Source organism: Acomys minous, assembly GCF_964271855.1.
Source record: "Acomys minous genome assembly, chromosome: 15".
In the NCBI taxonomy this organism is placed as follows: domain Eukaryota; kingdom Metazoa; phylum Chordata; class Mammalia; order Rodentia; family Muridae; genus Acomys; species Acomys minous.
This window is the reverse complement of record NC_140497.1, coordinates 98632148-98653891: the sequence shown is the minus strand read 5'-3', so window position 1 is coordinate 98653891 and position 21744 is coordinate 98632148. Positions and strand designations below refer to the sequence as shown.

General features: G+C 51.0%; 3 protein-coding genes across 6 annotated transcripts in view; 1 reads left to right on the top strand and 2 right to left on the bottom strand.

Moving 5' to 3' along the window:
* RBMS2 (RNA binding motif single stranded interacting protein 2) overlaps window positions 1-1268 on the bottom strand; it is an 89169-nt gene extending 87901 nt beyond the window's left edge. The window contains exon 1 of one of the 2 annotated variants that reach the window (XM_084758547.1): window positions 1144-1268. The gene's annotated coding sequence lies outside the window, so the exon portion shown is untranslated. The remainder of the gene's footprint in view (window positions 1-1143) is intronic. The other variant, XM_084758545.1, reaches the window with a different exon arrangement.
* A 205-nt stretch (window positions 1269-1473) lies between these two features.
* On the top strand, window positions 1474-19076 carry GLS2 (glutaminase 2). Of its 3 annotated transcripts, XM_084758508.1 has the most exons (19): window positions 1886-1919; window positions 2064-2160; window positions 6636-6735; window positions 7114-7235; window positions 7778-7907; window positions 8651-8730; window positions 8981-9144; window positions 9346-9404; window positions 11421-11453; window positions 11616-11674; window positions 12654-12720; window positions 12854-12904; window positions 13075-13251; window positions 15625-15756; window positions 16257-16349; window positions 16589-16650; window positions 17643-17719; window positions 18187-18250; window positions 18407-19076. In XM_084758508.1, the coding sequence occupies exons 3-19, from the start codon at window positions 6655-6657 to the stop codon at window positions 18561-18563; spliced, it is 1608 nt and encodes a 535-aa protein (XP_084614634.1). In that variant the 5' UTR covers window positions 1886-1919; window positions 2064-2160; window positions 6636-6654; the 3' UTR covers window positions 18564-19076. The 3 variants fall into 3 exon arrangements, with proteins under 3 accessions (XP_084614632.1, XP_084614633.1, XP_084614634.1); XM_084758506.1 differs by lacking the exon at window positions 2064-2160 and having other exon boundaries at window positions 1474-1919; XM_084758507.1 differs by having other exon boundaries at window positions 1787-2160.
* On the bottom strand, window positions 19051-20964 carry SPRYD4 (SPRY domain containing 4). The gene is made up of 2 exons (XM_084758607.1): window positions 20848-20964; window positions 19051-20597 (listed from the first exon to the last, which is right to left on the bottom strand). Exons 1-2 carry the CDS (start codon window positions 20930-20932, stop codon window positions 20059-20061), a joined length of 624 nt encoding a protein of 207 aa, XP_084614733.1. The 5' UTR covers window positions 20933-20964; the 3' UTR covers window positions 19051-20058.
* Window positions 20965-21744: the final 780 nt, after the last annotated feature.

Sequence of the window (21744 nt, the reverse complement as noted above, 5' to 3'; positions counted from 1 at the left end):
AGGCCAGCCTGGTCTACAAAGTGAGTCCAGGACAGCCAAGGCTACACAGAGAAACCCTGTGTCAAAAAAAGGAAGAAAAGAAAGAAAGAAAAGAAAAAACAAAACCAAGAACCAGCAAGTGAGGGAGCTTTCTTCTTGTCTAATTCAGTTGTCAATTTTGGAGAAGGTTGCAGGGAGGAGAAAGCCTGTCATCAGAGAGTTCAGTCTAATTTCTGGCCTGGGTTATCTTGTGCAAGCACTCTTAACACAAGTGCTTGCGGGGGTGGGGGCGGGGACCTGAGTGCCTAAGTCAGGGGGTTGAATGAAGGTCGTTGTCAGGCAAGCCTTTACCCACAGAGGCTTCTCAGTGCTAGCTTCTTCTCCTCTCTTCAAAACAAACCTAATAACTGCTTTATAGGTCACTTCTAGGGAGGCACACCATACACACTCAATGATAGGTAATATAATTCGTAGCAAACTGTACTGCTGCGAGGTGCCGTGGCCACGGGAGTGAAAACTCTGGGAACCCATACCGGCCCTAGAGGAAGACGACCTTGAACTACTGCTCCGCCCGCCTCCACCTCCCTCCTACTGGACTACAGCAGTGCTGACCACTCTCAAAGGTTTTTGTGCATTTTCCGCACCAAAGAGAACGAGAGGGGTAAGTGATTAAAACAGACAAAACAGATTAAAAAACAAAACAAATCAGGAATGGTGGCACACACCTTATTCCCAGCACTGTGGAAGCCTAGGCAGGTGGATCTGTGAGTTTGTTCCAGAGCTACATAAAGAGGCTCTGGAAAAAACAATAAAGAGATTATATAAAAAGTAAACCTGGGGGAGCACTTATATAATGTGTTTCTTTCTTTCTGTGTGTGTGTGTTGCACGCACTTGTAATCCTGGTATTTTGAGAAACTGAGGCAGGTTGGCCAGGTGTTCGATGCCAACACGGGTTACAAATTCAGCGCCTCGGCAAAAGAGCTATATCCCAAGGCCTTGGCTCTAAAACAACAATTTAAAAAAAAAAAAAAAAGAGTTTTCGTGCTCACTGGCTTATTTTTACGCCTGAACTTTAGAGAAAGAATGTTAAGTCCTCCGCGGCCACCAGTGGGAGATAAAGCCAGAACCTAGGCTCCGTGACAGCCGCGACCCTCTCCACTCACCGCCAGCGCGCGTCCGGGACCCGGGTGTTTGCAGCCCGCAAAGCGTGTAGCTGCGCACGGGCCACTTCTGGCCTGGCTCCCGCACCCCGCTCACTCTTATCTCTCTCTCCCGAGTAGCATTTTCATCTGCACCAGAGAACTCCATCGTTCCCAGCCTTGTCGCGTCTCCTCCAACTCCGACTGCGCAGAGGATGGGTGGACGCGGGGACCTGACTCCCGCAGCTTCCCGCGCCTCTCCCCGCCTCCGGTGACCTTCTTTCTCAATGATTGGACGCGGGCCCTGTCCGTCCGGACTCCAGGTCCCGTCCCCTCCCCACCCAGCCCCGCTACCAGCCTCGCCTTAGGCGAACCCCGGGCTCTCCGGGGTGGAGGCGGTGGAGGGGCTATGGGTGCACCTGTAAAGTCGGAGTCGCCGGGGACCGGCCCCTCCCCCGACCCCACCCACCCGGCTGGTCCTCCACCTCCCCGGCTTGGCTTGCCCAAGGACTGTTCCTAGGCTCCTAGTCTCGCCCGCTACTCGCCCGCCCCTCCCTCCTCGCCGCGGCTGGCACGTCTGGAGCTCCCGGGCAGAGCGGGCGGCGCGCCGGGGGCATGCGCTCCATGAGGGTTCTGCAGAACGCGCTGAGCCGCGCGGGCAGCCACCGCCGGAGGGGAGGCTGGGGTCATCCGAGCCGGAGCCCGCTCCTGGGCGGGGGTGTCCGGTACCACCTCAGTGAGGCCGCAGCGGCGCAGGGCAGGGGGACGCAGCACAGCCACCAGCCGCAGCACACGGATCAGTAAGGCTCGCGGGACAGGGGCAGGGGACAGGCTGGCTCCTACTCCCACTGTCGTTCTCGCTAGCTCCCTGGGAGTCCCCTTCCCCAGAGAGCGCATCTTCTCTCCTCTCCGCGCTCACTAGCCTGCGATGCCTTTTCCTTTAGATGTGGGGCTTTGGGTCCGCCGCGCTCGGGCGGTCAGGTGCCGTCCGCCCGGGAGGGCGTTTGGGCAGGTCGGTCTTCGAGATGAAGCCTGTCCAAGGTGCGTACTTAATTGGGAACGCCGATGGGCGCGGAGTTTTGCTTGGTGTACATGTCTGAGTGCACACCTGCACCCCATCATCTCTTTCTTCCCTTGTCCCGGTATTTTAGGGAATGCTGTGTACCGGCTTCCCGCTCCAGGTCCAAGTGCACTTGGGTCTTTCTGTGTGGTTTCTTGTTTATGCGTGTCGTCAGTGGGTAATGTGTGGTGCGCGTCATCGCTGATGCGCGCGTATGTTGCGTATGTGTCCGGCGTGTTTTTTGTAGCAGAGCTTAACTGTAGAGTATCTTACACGCAGGCAAAAACACCAACTTGGTCGTTGAATGGGAAAACCGTGAGACAGATTTTCTTTTTTTTTTTCTTTTGGTTTTTCGAGAGAGAGAGAGAGAGAGCTTCTCCGTGTAGCCCTGGCTGTCCTGGACTTGCTTTGTAGACCCACCTACCTCTGCCTCCCCAGTGCTCCCAGTGCTGGGATTAAAGGCATGCACTATCAAGCCCGGCTGGAGACAGATTTTCTAAAGCAGTCAGAGCTACTATGTTGCTCAATCTCTCTGGATTGAAGAGTTTTTCCTTTAGGCTCATCTTTAACCCAGGAAGGGGACCCTCTCCCACCCCACCACACACACACACACACACACACACACACACACACACACACACACACGCACACACACAGTGCCCAGGAATACTTGGCGGCTGTGCCCTCTCCCCAACCCAAGTGTTTCTGAGCAGGAAACCTTGTTATCCGCAGACATCCAGCTGGACATTGGCCTGGTCATTATAGCAGAACAGGAAACGGGCCATCTTTCCCTGTCACTGGCACCTACTTAGTAATATTTAGAAACATGATAAAATGAGACACATTGGCATAGCAAACCTCACCACCAATACTGGGGGATAAGTAAAGACCTTTAACCCCTCGAACGCCTCTGGGGTGGGGAGCCCCCAGATGTGTTATAATTCAGTGCAGTAGGTGACAGAATGGTTTTCAGGAGACCTGGTTTCCTGTGGCTGCGTGAACTCCAGGGAACTTGTTGGTAAAGGCCTTGAACCTTGGCTCCCTGAGTGGAGGGTTAGCAGGGTTGGAGAGTCATGGGCTCTGGGCCTGTGACACTGTGAGGAAGAAGGATTTCTGTGTTTGGAGGGCAAAGGAGGTTACCTTGTAATCCTGATTCTTTAAAAATATATAGTTTAGGGCTTAAGAGGTGACCCGGTCCTTTAGACTACTTGTTATTCTGGCAGCGGACCTGGGTTTGACGTCCAGCACCTGTGTGGTGACTCACCGCCGTCTGCAGCTCCCAGGTACTCACATGTGCATTTATACACATAAAATAAATCTTTTTTTATTTTTTTGGTTTTGTTTGTTTTGAGACAGGGTTTCTCTGTGTCACCTTGGCTATCCTGGACTCGCTTTGTAGACCAGGCTGGCCTCGAAAAAATAAATCTTTAAAAAAAAAAAACACTTAGCTTCATTTTCTCCTGTCTTGAAAAAGAATACCATGATAGGGGCTGGAAAGATGGATCAGAAGTTAAGAACACTTGATTTTTTGAGATAGGGTTTCTCTGTGTAGCCCTCGCTGTCCTGGAACTCACTCTGTAAATGAAGCTGTTTTTAGTTTTTAGTTTGTTTGCTTGGTTGGTTGGTTTTGTTTTTTGTTTTGTTTTTCGAGACAGGGTTTCTCTGTGTAGTCTTGGCTGTAGACTCACTTTGTAGACCAGGCTGGCCTAGAACTCACAGCAATCTGCCTGCCTCTGCCTCTTGAATGCTGGGATTAAAGGCGTGCACCACCACCGCCCAGCTCTGTTTTTTCATTTTTATCTTATGTGTATGAGTGTTTTGCTTTGTACATAATCTGTGTACCACATGCATACCTGGCACCTGCTGATGTCAGAGCAGGGTGTTGGATCCACCTGTAGTCCTAGCACTCAGGAGGCAGAAGCAGGCAGATTGCTGTGAGTTCAAGGCCAGCCTGGTAGAAAAGAAAGAAAGAAGGAAAGAAAGAAAGAAAATACTCAAATGCATATCAAGTTCAAATCCAGCCTGGGCTAAATGGAACCACCTTATAAATAGTTTGTCTAAGCTAAGCAGTGGTGGTGCTTGCCTTTAGCCTGAGCACTCAGGAGGCAGAAGCAGGTAGATCCCTGAGTTTGAGCCCAGCATGGTCTATAAGGAGGCTGTCTCAAAACTCTGTTTCAAAAACAACAACAACAAAACCCAAGTATAGTAATATTAATAGAAGTCTTTAGATCAGTGGTTCTCAACCTTCCTTATGCACAACACAACCCTTTAACCCTCAGCTCCTCAGGTTGTAGTGACCCCCCAACCATAAAATTATCTTTGTTGCTACTTCATAACTGTAGTTTTGCTACTTTTATGAATTGTAGTGCAAGCCTGGTGGTGGTGGCGCACGCCTTTAATCTCAGCACTTGGGAGGCAGAGGCAGGCGGATTGCTGTGAGTTCGAGGCCAGCCTGGTCTACAAAGTGAGTCCAGGACAGCCAAGGCTACACAGAGAAACCCTGTCTCAAAAAAACAAAACAAAAATGAATTGCAATGCAAATGTCTGTGTTTTCCTATGGTCCTGTGAAAGGGTCATTTGACCCCCAAAGGGTCGAAACCCACAGGCTGAGAACCTCTAATTTAGCTGCTTTAGGAGTTTTATACCAGTTCAAGAGACCTTTGCAGCGTCTAAGGGCCTGCCTCGTAGTATAAGTTGGGTTTTTTGTTTTAGATTTTGGTTTTTCCAGACAGGGCTTCTCTATGTCGCCTTGACTGTCCTAGACTCATTTTGTAGACCAGGCTGGCCTTGAACTCACAGAGAGTTGCCTGCCTCTGCCTCCCCAGTGCTGGGATTACAGGTGTGCACCATGGCGCCCGGCTAAATTATTATTGAAGATCCATGTATGAGATAGGGAGAGAAGATGTATAAAGCACAGGGGCCCAGCAGTGGAGCACCCGTGTCTTTCATTAGGATGTGCATGAGGCATATTAGGAGCAAAAACAATACCTGGAGATTTAGGACAGCTACCACGGTGCTGGGTGCATTTGGCCTGCACCTTGAAAGCCAGTGGAAGATGACAGGCACAAAGGGCTTATAGTGTAAACAAAGGCCACCGCAGCCTCATAGTGTCTGTCCCACTTAGGAAGTCATAATTGAGGTATGATGTTACTTTACCATAACTGACATACAAGGATGATTAAAAAAATTGGAAAACAGGGAGTTTTAAAGATTGGTGGATTCCATACGGAGAACTGAGAACGAGCCAGGCATAAACATAGAGAGGGGATTAGAGGAAACGGGGGTGGGGGTGGGGTAGGTATGATAAAAGCACGTTATATCGTTATGAAATTATGGAAGGATATGATGAAAGAGCTAGCCATGGTTATCTGTTACCTTGCCTGTAACTCCAGCACTTGGGAGGCTGGGACAAGGTGGTCGTGTGTTTAAGGCCAGCCAGGCTACACAGCAAGACCCTGTCTCAAAATCCTACCCCAACAGAGAAAACAAAACCAAAAACTTTCTCTGTCACATTGCCACCGTCACGCACACAGTTAAGTGCAACCCATTCATCTGGCCAGGGTCATCAAAGTCCTGAGCGGACTGGCTTACAGGACCGTGCGGGCAGGCGCATGCAGGATTCATGGGTGACACCAGGCATTCCAGCATCCGCTGTCTGAAAGGCGTCGGGCACAAGCATGAGGCTCATTCTGTTGGAGTCAGAAGGAGAGGCTCTGAGAACTTAGGACCCTTAAATGAAGCATTTGTACTGTAAAGGAGAAGAAGGATGAAAAAGACAGAAGAGAAAGGAAAAAATGGAACCTAATCTCTAGGCACTGGATTTTCATTTTGTTTGTTTGTTTGTTTTTTATTTTTATTTTATTTTATTTTATTTTATTTTTGGTTTTTCAAGACAGGGTCTCTCTGTGTAGCCTTGGCTGTCCTGGACTCGCTTTGTAGACCAGGCTGGCCTCGAACTCACAGCGATCCACCTGCCTCTGCCTCCCGAGTGCTGGGATTAAAGGCGTGCACCACCATGCCTGGCTCTTGTTTGTTTTTTAATGGGTTCTCCCCATGTAGCCCTGGCTGTCCTAAAACTTCCTGTGTAGTCAAGGCTGGTCTTGAACTCACAGAGATCTACCTACTTCTGCCTCCTGAGTGCTGGGCTTAAGGGCATGTGCTCTCAGGCCCAGCTAGAACTGAGGTTTTTTTTTTTTTTTTTTGCTTTACTGTTTATTTCTATTTGTGCTTATTGTGTGTGCAGTGGGGGTGCTGCCCGCAGAGGCCAGAGGAAGGCATCCATCCTCTGGAGGTACAGGCAGTTGTGAGCCGCCTGGCCACCTGAGCCCTGGGAAGTGAACTCAGCGCTTCTGTGGGGCTATCATGTGCTCTTAGCTGCTGAAACAGGTCCATGTTCCAGGAAGTGGGGAAGGAGCATCCTCAGGCTCCTGCCTTCCCCATCTCTTCCCCCAAACAGTGATGCGTCAAACAGCGGCATGCTGCCTCGGCTTGGTGACCTGCTCTTCTACACCATCGCTGAGGGGCAGGAACGCATCCCCATCCACAAGTTCACTACCGTGAGTGTCTGCCTGAGCAGAGAACCCTGGGTCCTTAGAGTCTCTGGGACATGAGAAAAGGATGGTTGACAAGTGCAGGGTGCTGAGCGAATGGGCTGCTATGTGAGGATGGAAAATACAGAGGGATAACGGCTTCCTGGGCTAAAGGACCAGTGCCAATTCCCGCAAACCCAGAAGATAACATCTTCCGTGAGCAGTGGCAAGAGACTTGGGTTCCAAAGCCGCTCCAAGCCCTTTCTGCTTAGTTACCAAACCCGTTCCTTTTACCTGTTGTAGTAACCGCAGTCAAGTGACTTGAGTGTCCAGCAGGAAAAAATTGAGGAATAGGTTGCTGTCCTTGGCTGACCTAACCAGATCTCTGCTTCCCCCCAAAAAAAGGCCCTGAAGGCCACTGGACTGCAGACGTCAGACCCGCGCCTCCAGGATTGCATGAGCAAGATGCACCGCATGGTCCAAGAGTCCAGCAGTGGCGGCCTCCTGGACCGGGAGCTCTTCCAAAAGTGAGAGCCCCAGACATGACCGTTGCCTCCAACACAATTCTGTAGGATGAAGGGGGTTGGGAATTAAACAGCTCAACCCTTTCATTTTGTTTTATTTATCACATAAGCAGTACATACTCGTTATGAACAATAATACAGGAGACTATTTCCTTCTCTACCTGGTCCTAGCCCCTTTCCCAGATGTAAACACCGCTAACAGACTAGTAAGTACACGCTACAAGATGTCCTGTGTGTTCACATACATGTACAGCTGTGTATATTAGGGCTTCTCAACGCTGAAGCCCACGTGATATTAATGTGATATTAACATTTTTCTCATAATGTGAGGACCCCTTGCCATATCCTGAGGACATCTCACTTTGGAGGTTAGGAAATTTAAACCCCAGGGAGATAAAAAAAAAACAACATGCTGAAAGTCACATGGCTCTTAGCCCAAAGCCAGCTGAACACCCAGGCCCCTCTTTACCCCCACCTTCTATGGACCCCCGGCGAGGCCCAGCTGTGTCTCTCCAGCCCCTAACACACTCGTGTCTGGGATCCAGGTGTGTAAGCAGCAACATTGTGCTCCTGACTCAGGCTTTCCGAAAGAAGTTTGTCATTCCTGATTTTGAGGAGTTCACGGGCCATGTGGATCGCATATTTGAGGATGCCAAAGAGCTGACTGGAGGCAAAGTGAGGGCCAGGGGAGGGAGGGAGGGAGGGAGGGAGGGATGGGGGGCTCTGGGCCAGATACGCGTTGCTTCTCAGAGACGACTTCTTGGGGCTGGGGACTCAGTGACACAGGATAAGAACCTCTAAAACTGAGGGTGCGGTCGGTCTCCTGTGGTTCTAATAGCATGCTACCTGGGTTTTTATGGACTCGAGGCCGAAGCGAGGCTTGGTGGCACAGGCCTGTAGTCCCAGCTCTCAAGAGGCTGAGGAGCCAGGCGTGGTGGCACACACCTTTAATCCCAGCACGCGGGAGGCAGAGGCAGGCGGATCTCTGTGAGTTCAAGGCTAGCCTGGTCTACAAGCGAGTCCAGGATAGTCAAGGCTACACAGAGAAACCCTGTCTCAAAAAAAATTTTTTTTTGAGGCTGAGGCAGTTTGTTGTCAACGTGCGTTACATAGAGAGACCCTGTCTCAAAGTAAAGGGATTCAATCTAGCCTTCAAGGAGCCTTACAGGGCACAGAAGCTGAGAACCCACTCCTGGAATTGCTTTTTTTTTTTTCCCCAAACCCCATGGACTTCACGTCTATGCCTCCAGGGTTCCGACTACAGAGAGGTGAGGTTGCCAGGGACTCCGTGTTTCTGGACCCAGTACGTAAAAGGGAACTTGTTTGCCATGTAGGAGACAGATTTTAGCTTTTACCTGAAATGTCTGACCCTGATTACAGCTATGGTGTCTCCTTTTCCTCTAACCATTTACGCCCAGGTAGCAGCCTACATCCCTCACCTGGCCAAGTCAAACCCAGACCTTTGGGGCGTCTCCCTGTGCACTGTGGATGGGCAGCGGTAAGATGCTGGGTGGTGCTGGGTTTTCTAGTGCACACCTTTAATCTCAGAACTCAAGAGGCAGAGGCAGGAGGATCTCTGTGAGTTTGAGGCCAGGCTGGTATCATAGTGAGTTCCAGGACAGCTAGGGCTCTGTAAAGAGACCCTGCCTCAACAGCAAGCAGAGATGCTGCCGGGTGAGAGGAAGGAACTGCAGGGTGCAGGTGCAGAGCGAAGTCCAACCCGACTCATGGCACCTGTCTGCCTCCAGGCACTCTGTGGGCCACACGAAGATCCCCTTCTGCCTGCAGTCCTGTGTCAAGCCCCTCACTTACGCCATCTCCGTGAGCACCTTAGGCACCGAATACGTACACAAGTTCGTGGGCAAGGAACCCAGTGGTCTGCGCTATAACAAACTCTCCCTCAACGAGGAAGGTGAGCATCTACCAGGCACGAGCTCCCAGCTGCCTTCTCCTGAGCCCTGAAGCTCGCCTCTTCCTTTGTTGTCTTTGTTTCTTTGTTTCTAGTCCAGGTAGGAACCAGACCCAACCCCTGGTTAGTTGCAGAGTGGGAAAAATGTAGAGCAGGCTCTTGTTAGTGGCTGACAAGACTCTTGAGTGTTTGGTTTTTCCCCAGGAATCCCCCATAACCCCATGGTCAACGCCGGCGCCATTGTCGTCAGCTCCCTGATCAAGGTAGGTGCCACCCTAATCTCCCGAAAGATAATATTCTCTCAACTCCCCTCATCCCTACATCCACTTATGTGTTCAGCTCTCCAGGGAGATTAGGGGTGGGGCGGGGAGGGGTGAGGGGGTGTCCCGAGTTATTTGAGGGTTAATATGAGGCATGGAAAAATGCATCAGGAAGCCCTGCATTCTAAGCTAAGTTGTGAGAGCAACCACATCGCTCCCCTCTCCCTCACACACACAGTGCTCCCTGCCCCCAACCCCCCAGGGTTCCTGACCCTCACCAGAGTGAAGTGAGCAGGTCATGACCCCTGCCGAGGACCAAGAGGCAAATGCCAAAGGCAGGGGGAGGACTGCATCATCAGCCATTGATTGGCCACTCCTGGGTGCGAGGCCCACTCAGAGAAGGGTGAATGGCCAGCCCGGGGCAGTTATTCACGTCACCTGGAACTGTGAGTTGGCCTTGAGCAAGAGGTGTTGTGCAGGCCATCAGCTGCAGGTCTCTCAGGACAGCAGCAGTGTGGGCAGTGACACTCTGGGGCCAATCACAGCGCCTCCTGAGGAAGGTGGTGTTAGGAACTCTTCCCCCTAGGAACTGAGGTGTCAGCATCCCGGAATGTTGACTCTATAGCTGACATGCAGGATAGCAGTGCCTGGGGGCGGAGACCGAGGCAAATGTCTCTGTATTCTGTGACAGTCTGTCTACAGCCCTACCTTTGAGATCCACCTCACCCCGTTCCCCACCGTCTTTGGACACCCTAGGCACTTCAGTCTCTGGCACCACTAAAAAGAAATTGTTTTTGTTTCATTTATCAATATAATATAAAATAATAATTATATTACTATATATAATATATTATATATATAATATATATATAAATATAATATAATAAGCCAGTGGCAGAGCATTTAACAAGCATACCTGAGGTCCTAGTTTTAATCCTGGTAGTAGAAAAAGAATCATTTATCAATATAATTGAGTATCCAACAGACAAATTTCATTTCTGTCTGGGAAGGTATGGGAACCAGGGTTAGGCTGGAGTGAGGCTATAGAAGCAGATATAAAGAATGTGAGTTGGGGCCGGGCGTGGTGGCGCTCGCCTTTAATCCCAGCACTCAGGAGGCAGAGGCAGGAGGATCGCTGTGAGTTCGAGGCCAGCCTGGTCTACAAAAGAGTCCAGGACAGCCAAGGATACACAGAGAAACCCTGCCTAGAAAAAAAAAATGCGAGTTGGACCATGGTAGCTCATGCTTATAATGCCAGAGCTCAGGAGGTAGAGGTGAAAAGATCAGGAGTTCAAGGCTAGTCTGGGATCCAAGAGACCATTACTAAAAAGTAAATAAAATGGAGGAAATGTGGAACTTAGGTAAAAACTGGAGATAGGGATGAGGGAGAGCAGGGAGGAGTTAGGTTTTCTGAACCTTCGTTCCTTGATCTTTAAATGCTGCCTGTCATTTGCGGAAAGATGTCTCTGTGAAGCCCAAGCTGCCCTTGAACTCTTTAAGCAATCCTCCTGCCTCATGGGTCTGCAACACCACACAGGCTAATGGTTTGGTTTTCTCTATCACGAGACATAAACCTGCATACAGAAAGGTCTCAGATGGTTTTTTTTTAAATATTTATTTATTTATTTATTTAATGTATATAACTGCTTTATACCTGGAGGCCAGAAGAGGGCACCAAATCTCATTATTGATGGTTGTGAGCCACCACATGGTTGCTGGGAATTGAACTCAGGTCCTCTGGAAGAGCAGGTGGTGCTCTTAACCTCTGAGTCATCTCTCCAGCCCAGGTCTCAGATGTTTAAACAAGAAGGATCAGCTACTTGGAGGCCAGAGGAGCGCTCATCCTCAGTTCCCCCGAGGTCTACACAGACCTGTCTCAGAACAAACCAAAGGCATTGTAAACTGTAACATTTTCAGTAGCAAGGGCCAGTCTCACCTGTCAGCTCCCTCCCTCCAGCCCTGGGATTCTCCTAGGCCTGTGCCACTGACTGTTCCCCCCCCCCCCCTCTCTCTCTGCAGATGGACTGTAACAAAGCCGAGAAGTTTGACTTTGTAAGTTTTTTTGCACTCAACTCTTAACTTTGCCCCAGCAAGCTGTAGTCTGCAGCTGTCCCCAGAGCAGCGGCGGGAACCTCTGGCTGAGGCCTCTCAGGGTGGGAGGGTCCGCTAGGGCTCCTTAGTCAAAGGTGACATTCCCGCCCCCTCCTCCTCCAGGTGCTGCAGTATCTGAACAAGATGGCTGGGAACGAATTCATGGGATTCAGCAACGCCACGTGAGGCTCTGTTTAGAGGACTGCCCGAGGATGTTGTACTGTTGTTATGTGTGCGCTTGGTGGGAAAGGTGAAGGGGGAGGGGGAAAGAGAACATATATCATCTTAGGAGGAAACTGAAGGGGAATTTTGGCTTCTCAGCATCCTCTGAGTCCCTTCACTGACGTTTGTTTACTTGGAGAAATAGTGTCCCATTTCTGCTTAGCTGTAATGAGAAAGGTATGGTAGCTTGTTCCTAGGCCCTAGCCAAGACGTTCTCTGTCTGTCTGTCTGTCTGTCTGTCTGTCTGTCTCTCTCTCTCTCTCTCTCTCTCTTTTAAGACAGGGTTTCTCTGTGTAGCCTTAGCTGTCCTGGACTCGCTCTGTAGACCAGGCTGGCCTTGAACTCACAGTGATCCCCCTGCCTCTGCCTCCCAAGTGCTGCGATTACAGGTGTGTGCCACCACCACACTTGGCCTAGTCAAGACTCTCAAAGACAAAAAAACCTTGCCAGGTTTCCTAGACACAAGGACTAGACAGCTTGGGGTGGGTTTTTTGTTTCGGCCTGTTTACATTTTACCACAATGCTACAGCAAGAATTTGCTCAAGGGCCTGGAGAGACGGCTCAGAGGTTAAGAGCACTGGCTGCTCTTCCAGAGGTCCTGAGTTCAATTCCCAGCAAACGCATGGCTTCTGGCCGTCTGTAATGAGATCTGGCACCTTCTTCTGTCCTATAGGCATACATGCAGACAGAACACTGTATATATAATAAATAAATCTTTAGAAAAAAAAAAAAGAACTTGCTCATGTTCAGAAGTTCCCACCAACATTGTATATTAGTTCATATTAGTCTATATAATAGTGCATATTAGACTATAAAAGGGGCTGCTTTTACTCTGACCCAGGCAATGCAATTCTGTACCCCAGGAACGATAAGTTCCCTCTCTTCCCTTACCTACCTCTTAAACCAAAAAAAACACTGAATTATTGGTATTTGCTTCAGATTCCAGTCAGAGAAGGAAACTGGGGACCGGAATTATGCCATTGGCTATTACCTCAAGGAAAAGAAGGTAACTGGGAGAGGCAGGAGGGGAAGGCTCAGAGGGTTCTGCTGCCACCTCAAGGGCAGAGGGATCTGATTGTGTGAGAGAGGCCCTGGCCAGGTGAGGTTTGTCCTGAGACACCGATTTGCTCTTCTCTCAGTGCTTTCCTAAGGGCGTGGACATGATGGCTGCCCTTGATCTCTATTTCCAGGTGAGCAAACACTCCCGGAGCCCAGGGAACGGGACACACCACCCTCTCGTTATGCGGCAGTTACCGCTGCTCTCTGATGGTTCTGTCAGAACGTACGGAAAGATCTGGATCTCAAGAACATTCTTTGTTACTGTGTCCACACTGCCCTTTGACCTCTCTTGTCTCCGTAGCTGTGCTCTGTGGAGGTCACCTGCGAATCAGGCAGCGTCATGGCAGCCACTCTTGCCAACGGCGGGATCTGCCCCATCACGGGCGAGAGCGTGCTCAGTGCCGAAGCGGTGCGCAACACGCTCAGCCTCATGCATTCCTGTGGCATGTACGACTTCTCTGGCCAGTTTGCTTTCCACGTGAGTGTTCCCGGCCCTGATGTCCATCTGCCAGGACTGCAGGGCCAAGAAGAGAGAGTGAGGTGAAGATTGTTCTCGCCTTCACAAACACCTAGCCAGGCAGGTAGGCTAAGAATCCTTAGGGGAATGTGTCAAAGGCATTACATCCCTCACACATAGCTGACTCCTGTCTCAGCTGTCACTTCAGGGAGAGGCACAGTTGATTTGTTGTCATTTGTGTCCCCGACCCCCACCCCCCAGGACAGGCTCTCCCAGTGCCGCTGAGGGTAGCCTCAGGTTCACAGTGATCTTCCTGCCTCATCCTTTAATGTACCAGAACTACAGTCATGCCCTTACACCTGGCCTTTTTCCTTGTTTGGGTTGGCATTGGGGATCGAACACAGGCCTTACCATGCTAGGCGAGTTCTGCACACTGGCTCCATCCCCAGGCCCTGGAGAATTTCTGGTTGATCTATCTCAAACAGAACTGCCTCCACCTCTACTCACAGCACCCCAGTCCTTTTCATTTTTGCATATCTATTCCTAAAGATTTATTTGTTTATTGGGAGGGGGTCATGTATAGGTGAGTGCAGGTGCCCACTGAGGCTGGAGGTATTGGATCGTTGGGGAGCTGGAGTTACAGGTGACTGTGAGCCTGCCGGTTTGGGTGCTTGGAACTGAACTGGGGTCCTTTGCAAGAGAAGTGCAAGTCGGGAGGTGGTGGCGCACGCCTTTAATCCCAGCACTCGGGAGGCAGAGGCAGGTGGATCGCTGTGAGTTCGAGGCCAGCCTGGTCTACAAAGCGAGTCTAGGACAGCCAAGGCTACACAGAGAAACCCTGTCTCAAAAAACCAAAAACCAAACCAAAACAAAACAAAGCAAGAGAAATGCAGGCTCTTAATTATTGAGGCACTTCTCCAGGTCTCTCTGACTTAAAAATACACACACACACACACACACACACACACACACACACACACACACTTTTAAAAAGATTATCAGCACTTGAGAGGCAGAGGCAAGACAATCTCTGTGAGGTTAAGAACAGCCAGGGTTATACAGAGAAACCTTGCCTCAAAAAAAAATTTTTTTTTTAAATTTAAGCTTTATGTGTGGGTGTTTTGGCTGCATGTGTGTCTGTGCACCACGTGCATGCAGTGCTCAGACAGGCCAGAAGAGGACAGTGTCAGACCTTTTGAACTGGTGTTAAAGATAGCTGTGAACTACGGAGCAGGTATTAGGAACCAAGCCACAGACTTCTGAGAGGGCAGCGAGTGCTCTCAACCCCTGAGCCTTCTCTCTAGCCCTCAAGTCCCATTTTTAAATCTTGAAATTCTATTTATCATGAGTGTATGTATACGCATGATGGTGCATCTGGAAGTCAGAGCACAACTTTGGTTTTTTGTCTATCTCCTTTTTTTTTTTTAATATTTATTATGTACAGTGTTCTGTCTGCATGTACTCCTTCACGTCGGAAGAGGGCACTAGATCCCAGTATAGATGGTTGTGAGCCACCATGTGGTTGCTGGGAATTGAACTCATGACCTTTGGAAGAGTAGGCAGCGCTCTTAACCCCTGAGCCGTCTCTCCAGCCCTTTTGTCTAGCTCCTACCACCAGAATAAGAGTTGACTGAGGGGGCTGGGCGTGGTGGCGCACGCCTTTAATCCCAGCACTCGGGAAGCAGAGGCAAGTGGACAGCTGTGAGTTCAAGGCCAGCCTCGTCTACAAAGTGAGTCCAGGACAGTCAAGGCTACACAGAGAAACCCTGTCTCAAAAAACAAACAAAACAAAACAAAACAAAACAAAAAAAGAGTTGACTGAGGGACTGTTCCCTGTCCCATGTCTTAGAGCACTGGCTCCTTTTGAAAAAGACCTGGGTGCAGTTCACCCACATGGTGGCTCACAAGCATCTGTAACTTCTGTTCCAGGGGGTCTGTTGCCCTTTTCTGGCCTCCTAGGGCACTAGGCACATATGTGGTGCACATATATAAGCTCATGTACATAATATTTAAAAACAATTTCTTTTTTTAAAGGGAGGGCTGGAGAGCATTCCCCAGTTTGAGCACAACACCCAGTAGAGACAGTAGTCAGAGACAAAGCAAACATCCCCCCAACTCTAGTAGGACAAGACAGTAGGTGAGGCAAATTAAAACTCTAAGAAGTTAAGCCAGGCACAGTTGGTGCACACCTCTAATCCCAGCACTCTGGGAGGCAGAGGTAGGCAAATCTCTCTGAGTTCGAGGCCAGCCTGGTCTACAAAGCGAGTCCAGGACAGCCAGGGCTATAGACAGAAACCCTGTCTCGGAAAACAAAAGAAAAAAAGTCTAAGAACTTGAGGTGGGTTGTGGCTTCGCCCATGGCATCGCTTAGACTTAGTCTACCTTGCTCCTCAGGTGGGCCTACCAGCCAAGTCTGCTGTGTCAGGAGCCATCCTCCTGGTTGTCCCCAACGTCATGGGGATGATGTGTCTGTCACCCCCCTTAGACAAGCTGGGGAACAGCCAAAGGGGCATCAGCTTCTGCCAGGTAAGCTGGTCTGCATGGAGTACTTAATCCTGTCTAATTAAGAATAAATTAATGAGCCAGGCACAGTGGCTCAGGCCTTTAATCCCAGCACTTGGAAGGCAGAGGCAGGAGGATCTCTGTGAGTCCGAGGCCAGCCTGGTCTACAAAGTGAGTCCAGCCCAGCCAAGGCTACACAGAGAAACCTTGTCTAGAAAAAACCAATAAATAAATAAATAAATAAATAAAAATTAATTAATTAATGAGCCAGGCGTGGTGGCACACCACATTAAATCCAGCACTTGGGGGGCAGAGGCAAGCGGATCGCTGTGAGTTCAAGGCCAGCCTGGTCTACAAAGCAAGTCCAGGACAGCCAAGGCTACACAGAGAAACCCTGCCTCAAACACCCCACCCAACCCCCACCAAAAAAGAGTAGATTAATGGTAGCCACTATAATCAGAGCAATTTTGTGCTCCCAGAAAGGGAAGAGATATGTAAACAATGCCTTTGGCTTCTAATTCTAGAAGTTGGTGTCTCTGTTTAACTTCCACAACTATGACAACCTGCGGCACTGTGCTCGGAAGTTAGACCCACGGCGAGAAGGAGGAGAAGTGCGGGTAAGCGAGACACCCCCCTCCCCCGACTTCCCCCCCCCCACCCTCTGCCCCTCCCCCCACCCCCTCCCAACCGCACCCCCCACCCCCCACCCCTGTAGCCTAAGGAATTTCAAAAGGAAACATTCCATAATGCTGCAGCGGTGGCTCTGGTGATCCATGGAAGGTGGTCACCGGGTAGAGTGGGCGTGGGGACATTCAAAGCCACGACTGGTCTGAGGTGGCTGCGATGTGTGTTCCAGAACAAGACGGTGGTGAACCTGCTCTTTGCCGCATACAGTGGAGATGTTTCAGCTCTTAGGAGGTAATTCCATCGCGACTAAGTGAATGTAATAAAACACTTGCCATCAGACATCTTTTTTAAAAAAAAAGATTTATTATTTATTTATTATCATGTATACAGTGCTCTGCCTGTATGTACACCTGCAGGCCAGAAGAGGGCATCATATCACATTATATAGATGGTTGTGAGCCACCATGTGGTTGTTGGGAATTGAACTCAGGACCTCTGGAGGAGCAATCGGTGTCCTTAACCTCTGAGCCATCTCTCCTCTCTCCAGCCACCACCCCCCCCCCTTTTTTTCCGAGACAGGGTTTCTCTGTGTAGCCTTGGCTGTCCTGAACTCGCTTTGTAGACCAGGCTGGCTTTGAACTCACAGTGATCTACCTGCCTTTGCCTCCCGAGTGCTGGGATTAAAGGCATGCGCCACCACTGCCCGACCTTCAGACATCATATTAGGATGCAGTATAGCAAACTGCTAAATACTGCATTTCACGGTTAGGATTGACACATGGCATTTAAATAAGTGCGTGCGTGCACATGTCCCAGTTTGCGCAGTTGCATGTTTGTAGCCATGCATGTGGTGGCCAGAGGATGACTTCAGGTGTGACTCCTCAGGGACAGAGTCTTTTTGAGACAGTCTGTCGCTGACCTGGAGCTAGCTCATCAACTTATCACCAGCCAACACCCACCCGTTCCCACCCCCGCACAGGGGAGGGGGATTCACCTGTCTCTGTTCCCCGCCGCCAGTCTGGGATTACAAGCCTGTTTTAATGTAGGTTGTGTGGATCAAACTCAGGTCTCAGACCCTCATGCCTGCCCAGCGAGCCACCTCTCCAGCCTGAGGACCTGTTTGTTTGTTTTAAAAGCATAGTGCCTGCCATAAGCTAAGAGCTAATGGCAAATGGCAGTCACTGTGACTGACTTGTGAGTCCACGCAGCTGGGCCCCACTTCAGAGCGCTGTCTACTGACTGGACTGTCGTGGGTAACCCAGGCTGCTCTCTGCTACCCTCAGGTTTGCTCTGTCAGCCATGGACATGGAGCAGAAAGACTACGATTCCCGCACAGCCCTGCATGTCGCTGCAGCTGAAGGTAGTTCTTTGGTGTTTTTTTGTTTGTTTTGTTGGTGGTTTTTTTTTCCTGAGACAGGGTTTCTCTGTGTAACCCTGGCACCCCTGGACTCACTCTGTAGACCAGGCTGGCCTCCAACTCAAGAGATCTACCAGTCTCTGCCTCCAGAGTGCTGGGATTAAAGGCGTGTGCCGCCGCCGCCACCCAGCTCAGGTGAAGGTATTCAAAGGGCTAAAGAGGAAAAGCAGCGTGTAAGACCTGCCCTTTTGCACCAGGTCTGTTACCCCTGCCCTGTTACCCCTATCGCTGTGTTCATATAGAACAACAGGCAGTTTTGTCTCCGGGCCCTTCAGCTGGCGGATGGATTGTAACTAGGTGCTGGCAAGGGGCAAACGTCAAGGACTATAGCCTCCAGCTACCAAGGTCTGCACACCAAATACTTCAGGCCCTACCTATACCATCTCATTTTCCCCCACCCTTATTCTTAGGTCACATTGAAGTTGTCAAATTCCTGATCGAGGCTTGCAAAGTGAATCCTTTTGTCAAGGATAGGTGAGTAGTCAGTCCTAAAGGGGAGGAGGGTGACCCACCTGCCCACTCCCCTCCGCCCCCTTCTCCCCCCCCCAAGCCACTGTGCGCATGCGCCTACGCATGCCGCGCTGGCGCTCTCCATGTCGACTTTGCCTGAACCGTCCCTGTTCCTCACAGGTGGGGCAACATCCCCCTGGATGACGCAGTGCAGTTCAACCACCTGGAGGTGGTCAAGCTGCTCCAGGACTACCACGACTCCTACCTGCTCTCAGAGACTCAGGCGGAGGCAGCAGCAGAGACCCTGTCCAAAGAGAACTTAGAGAGCATGGTGTGAGCTCAGGCCAGGGCCAGGCCCCGGCTCGAGGAAAAGCGAGAGCTGGCCGCACATTTAACACACAGCCACCAGAAACAATATGAGCGGCTGCTCCAGGAGCGGCAGCATGGCCGTCTGGTGACACAGGCCAGGGCTTTCTGTGAGAATCAAAAACGCCCTAGTCCCTCAGCAAAGGACACAGAGAAAGCCTCCGTGGACACCTGCAGCCCACTAGCTGGCCAGAGACCTCCAGGAAGGGGTTTATGGCTTCATGCGCTCAAAAGTAGCCCGCCGGTCTTTTCCCAGGTCCCCATTTTCCTCTCTGAAGAAATTGCCATGACGACAAGGGCATCCTTGGGAGAGACTCTAGCTGCCGTGCATAGGCATCTGCCGCAGAGTAAGAGAACCGGGCGGGACCCACTGCGCCTGGCTTTAGAAGTCTGCAGAGATCTGTCCCTCTTAGCCAGGACAGGCTGCTACCGCTAACAGCAATTTTATAGACAAAGTATTTTGTGTTCAAATAAACTTTAATTACACGAATCCTCGCTCTTTGCTCAGTCTAGTCACTCTCTACATCCCTCCGCTAAGGATGGGGACCCAGCTTTATAACACCGTCACAGGAAGTAGCATAAGACAGAACTTGGGGTCAAGGTGCAAACAACATATAGTTCCCATACAGGATTCTACCAAGTTCCTCAGCCCAGAATACTCTTTAGATTGAGTATATTCTGTGGCCCAGGGCGATGGGCGCTGTGGGTCCGAACAAGCCCCAAAATGGATTATGTCAAGCTGCCTTCTTTTCTCCGGAGCTTTCAATCGTGGCAGATACGCGCAGAAGGAGCTTCCCAAGGGTAGAGACTCTGGCACTACAGCCCTACCTAGCTCACTGGTGCCTCTTCCCCTTTGTCACCTAACTGGCACAATGGTTACTGAATGAAAACTGGCCGGGGATGTACCCGAGGTATGCAGAAGACAGACGGACATGTGGATAGCTGCATCTGGGTAGGACTGACGTCTGTGGTGCTGAGGTACTGGGGATTCCCTGACCCACAGAGTCAATAAAGCTCTGAGGGAGCCAGAACCTAAGACTCTGAGGTAATCAGAGAAAAGGCCACATCTGTGACTACCACTCCTCCAGTCAGAGGTAGGAAGCATGGTGAACCCCCAAAACAAATAACGCGTGGGTAAGGGAAGATGAGGTAGTGGCTGAAAGATAGCCCCCCCATCCACTCCCCCCCCCCAATGAATAGTCTAAGACACCTGAACACAAACAAGTCGAAGGACCCAAGGAAGCTGGTCCTCATTCACCGGACGATCTGGGAAACTGGCAGTTAACGAGGGCAAAGTTTGGCTGTAAATCTAGCTTTCACAGAGTAGGGACCAGAGGCAGCTGGCTAAAATATTGCACAAAGGATCCCAACAGAAGTGTGAGAGCCACCACTTGCTTGAGACAAAGAGCAAAACACTCAACAAAACTGATAGCGAGCATGACTAAGGGACCCGGATAACGGCCACGTCAGAGCCCCTTGGGCACGTCAAGTCCTGAGTGGGTGACCAGTTCTCCATCCCAAAGAGCAAAAGCAGGCGCCACTGGGCCGCGGAAATCTGTCTGTATCGTGTGCACCACAGAGACCTGCCTCACGTCCACCAGGCTCAGCTTCTTCGCCTCGTAGTCCAGCAGCAACCCCACCTTCTCTGGCTGCCCAACACCCTCAATTGGGGCTTTTTCGTTGGCCAACATGCTGTGCCACTTGCGCTGGGCGTAGGAGAAAACCCAAGACCGGTCATCCACACCGACGCAGCTGTCCCGGGCCATGTCCACGTCTGCCACTCCTATCCGGAACTGCTGGGAACGCTTCACTGTCACCTCCCAATAGTGCCTGCCACTGGTGACCGCGGTGTCCGCGAGCACCACAGCCCACTCGCGGAAGCGCTCCACGTTCAGGGCCACCCTGCTGGGCTCCAGTCCCACCAAGCCGTACTTGACAGCCGTGTCACCTCTGAAGAGGGCCAGGCTGCTGTGCGCAGTTTTCTCCTCCAGTTTGAAAGAGATGCCTGTGGGCAGAACAGAAAGAAGGGCATCCTGAGGGCTGGGTTTGATCTGAAGTGCGCTTTGGGGGAGCCGGGAAAACTCAGCGTCATTATGGAGAGAGTGCAGCCGCAGCACAGGGGCGCGGGGGAGCCGGAGTCTGGCGCCCCGGGCTTGGAATGTTGGAGACCAAGGCACATGAGGGAGAGAAGGGAGGAGGGGTAGGGCTCTCTGAGCGCGCTCTGGAAGGGATAGCGTGGGAGCAGAGAAGCCTACCTCTCCGGGCCTCCCCGGCAGGGTCCCCCCAGCGCTTGGCTCCCCAGAGGCACAAGTTCCACCCGCGTGCCAAGCGCAGCGCCATCTTGTGCCACGGACGCACAGGGCACGCCCCTCTGGAAGGGGACCGGCCAATGACTGCCCTGCGCAGGAGCACGTGGTGAGAGACGCGGCTCTGCCTGGAGATACTGGGAGAAAACGCTATCCCATTGACTCTTAGTCTGGGTGGTCTGCACTCTTTTGATTTTGCAGACAGATGTACTGGCCATCACAACTAAGCGGGACCTCCAGAGGGACTATGTAACCAGAGGCTTTTTGTTTGTTTGGTTAGGTTTTTTTGTTTGGTTTGGTTTTGGTTTTGGTTTTTTGAGACAAGGTCTCTCTGTGTTATCCTTGGCTGCCCTGGAGTCGCTTTGTAGACCAGGCTGGCCTCGAACTCATATCGATCTGCTTGCCTCTGCCTCCCGAGTGCTGGGATTAAAGGCGTGCGCCACCACACCCGGCCTTGGTAGAATTATTTTTGAAACAGGGTCTCCAAAACCCCAAGTTGTCCTGGAACACACTAATGTAGACCAGTCTGGCCTCGAACTCACGAAGAGGAGCCTGTCTCTGCCTCCCTCAGGTGTGCACCACCGCGTCCGGTTTATTCTTTTTTTTGTTTTGTTTTGTTTGTTTTTCGAGACAGGGTCTCTCTGTGTTAGCCTTGGGTGTCCTGGAGTTGCTTTGTAGACCAGGCTGGCCTTGAACTCACAGCAATCAGCCTGCTTCTGCCTCCTGAGTGCTGAGATTAAAGGCGAGTGCCACCGCGCCCTGCTCTGCGCCCAGTTTAAAAGAAATATTTTTTAAAGTACTTTACGCAGGGGTGGTGGCACACCCCCTGAATCGCAGCACTCAGGA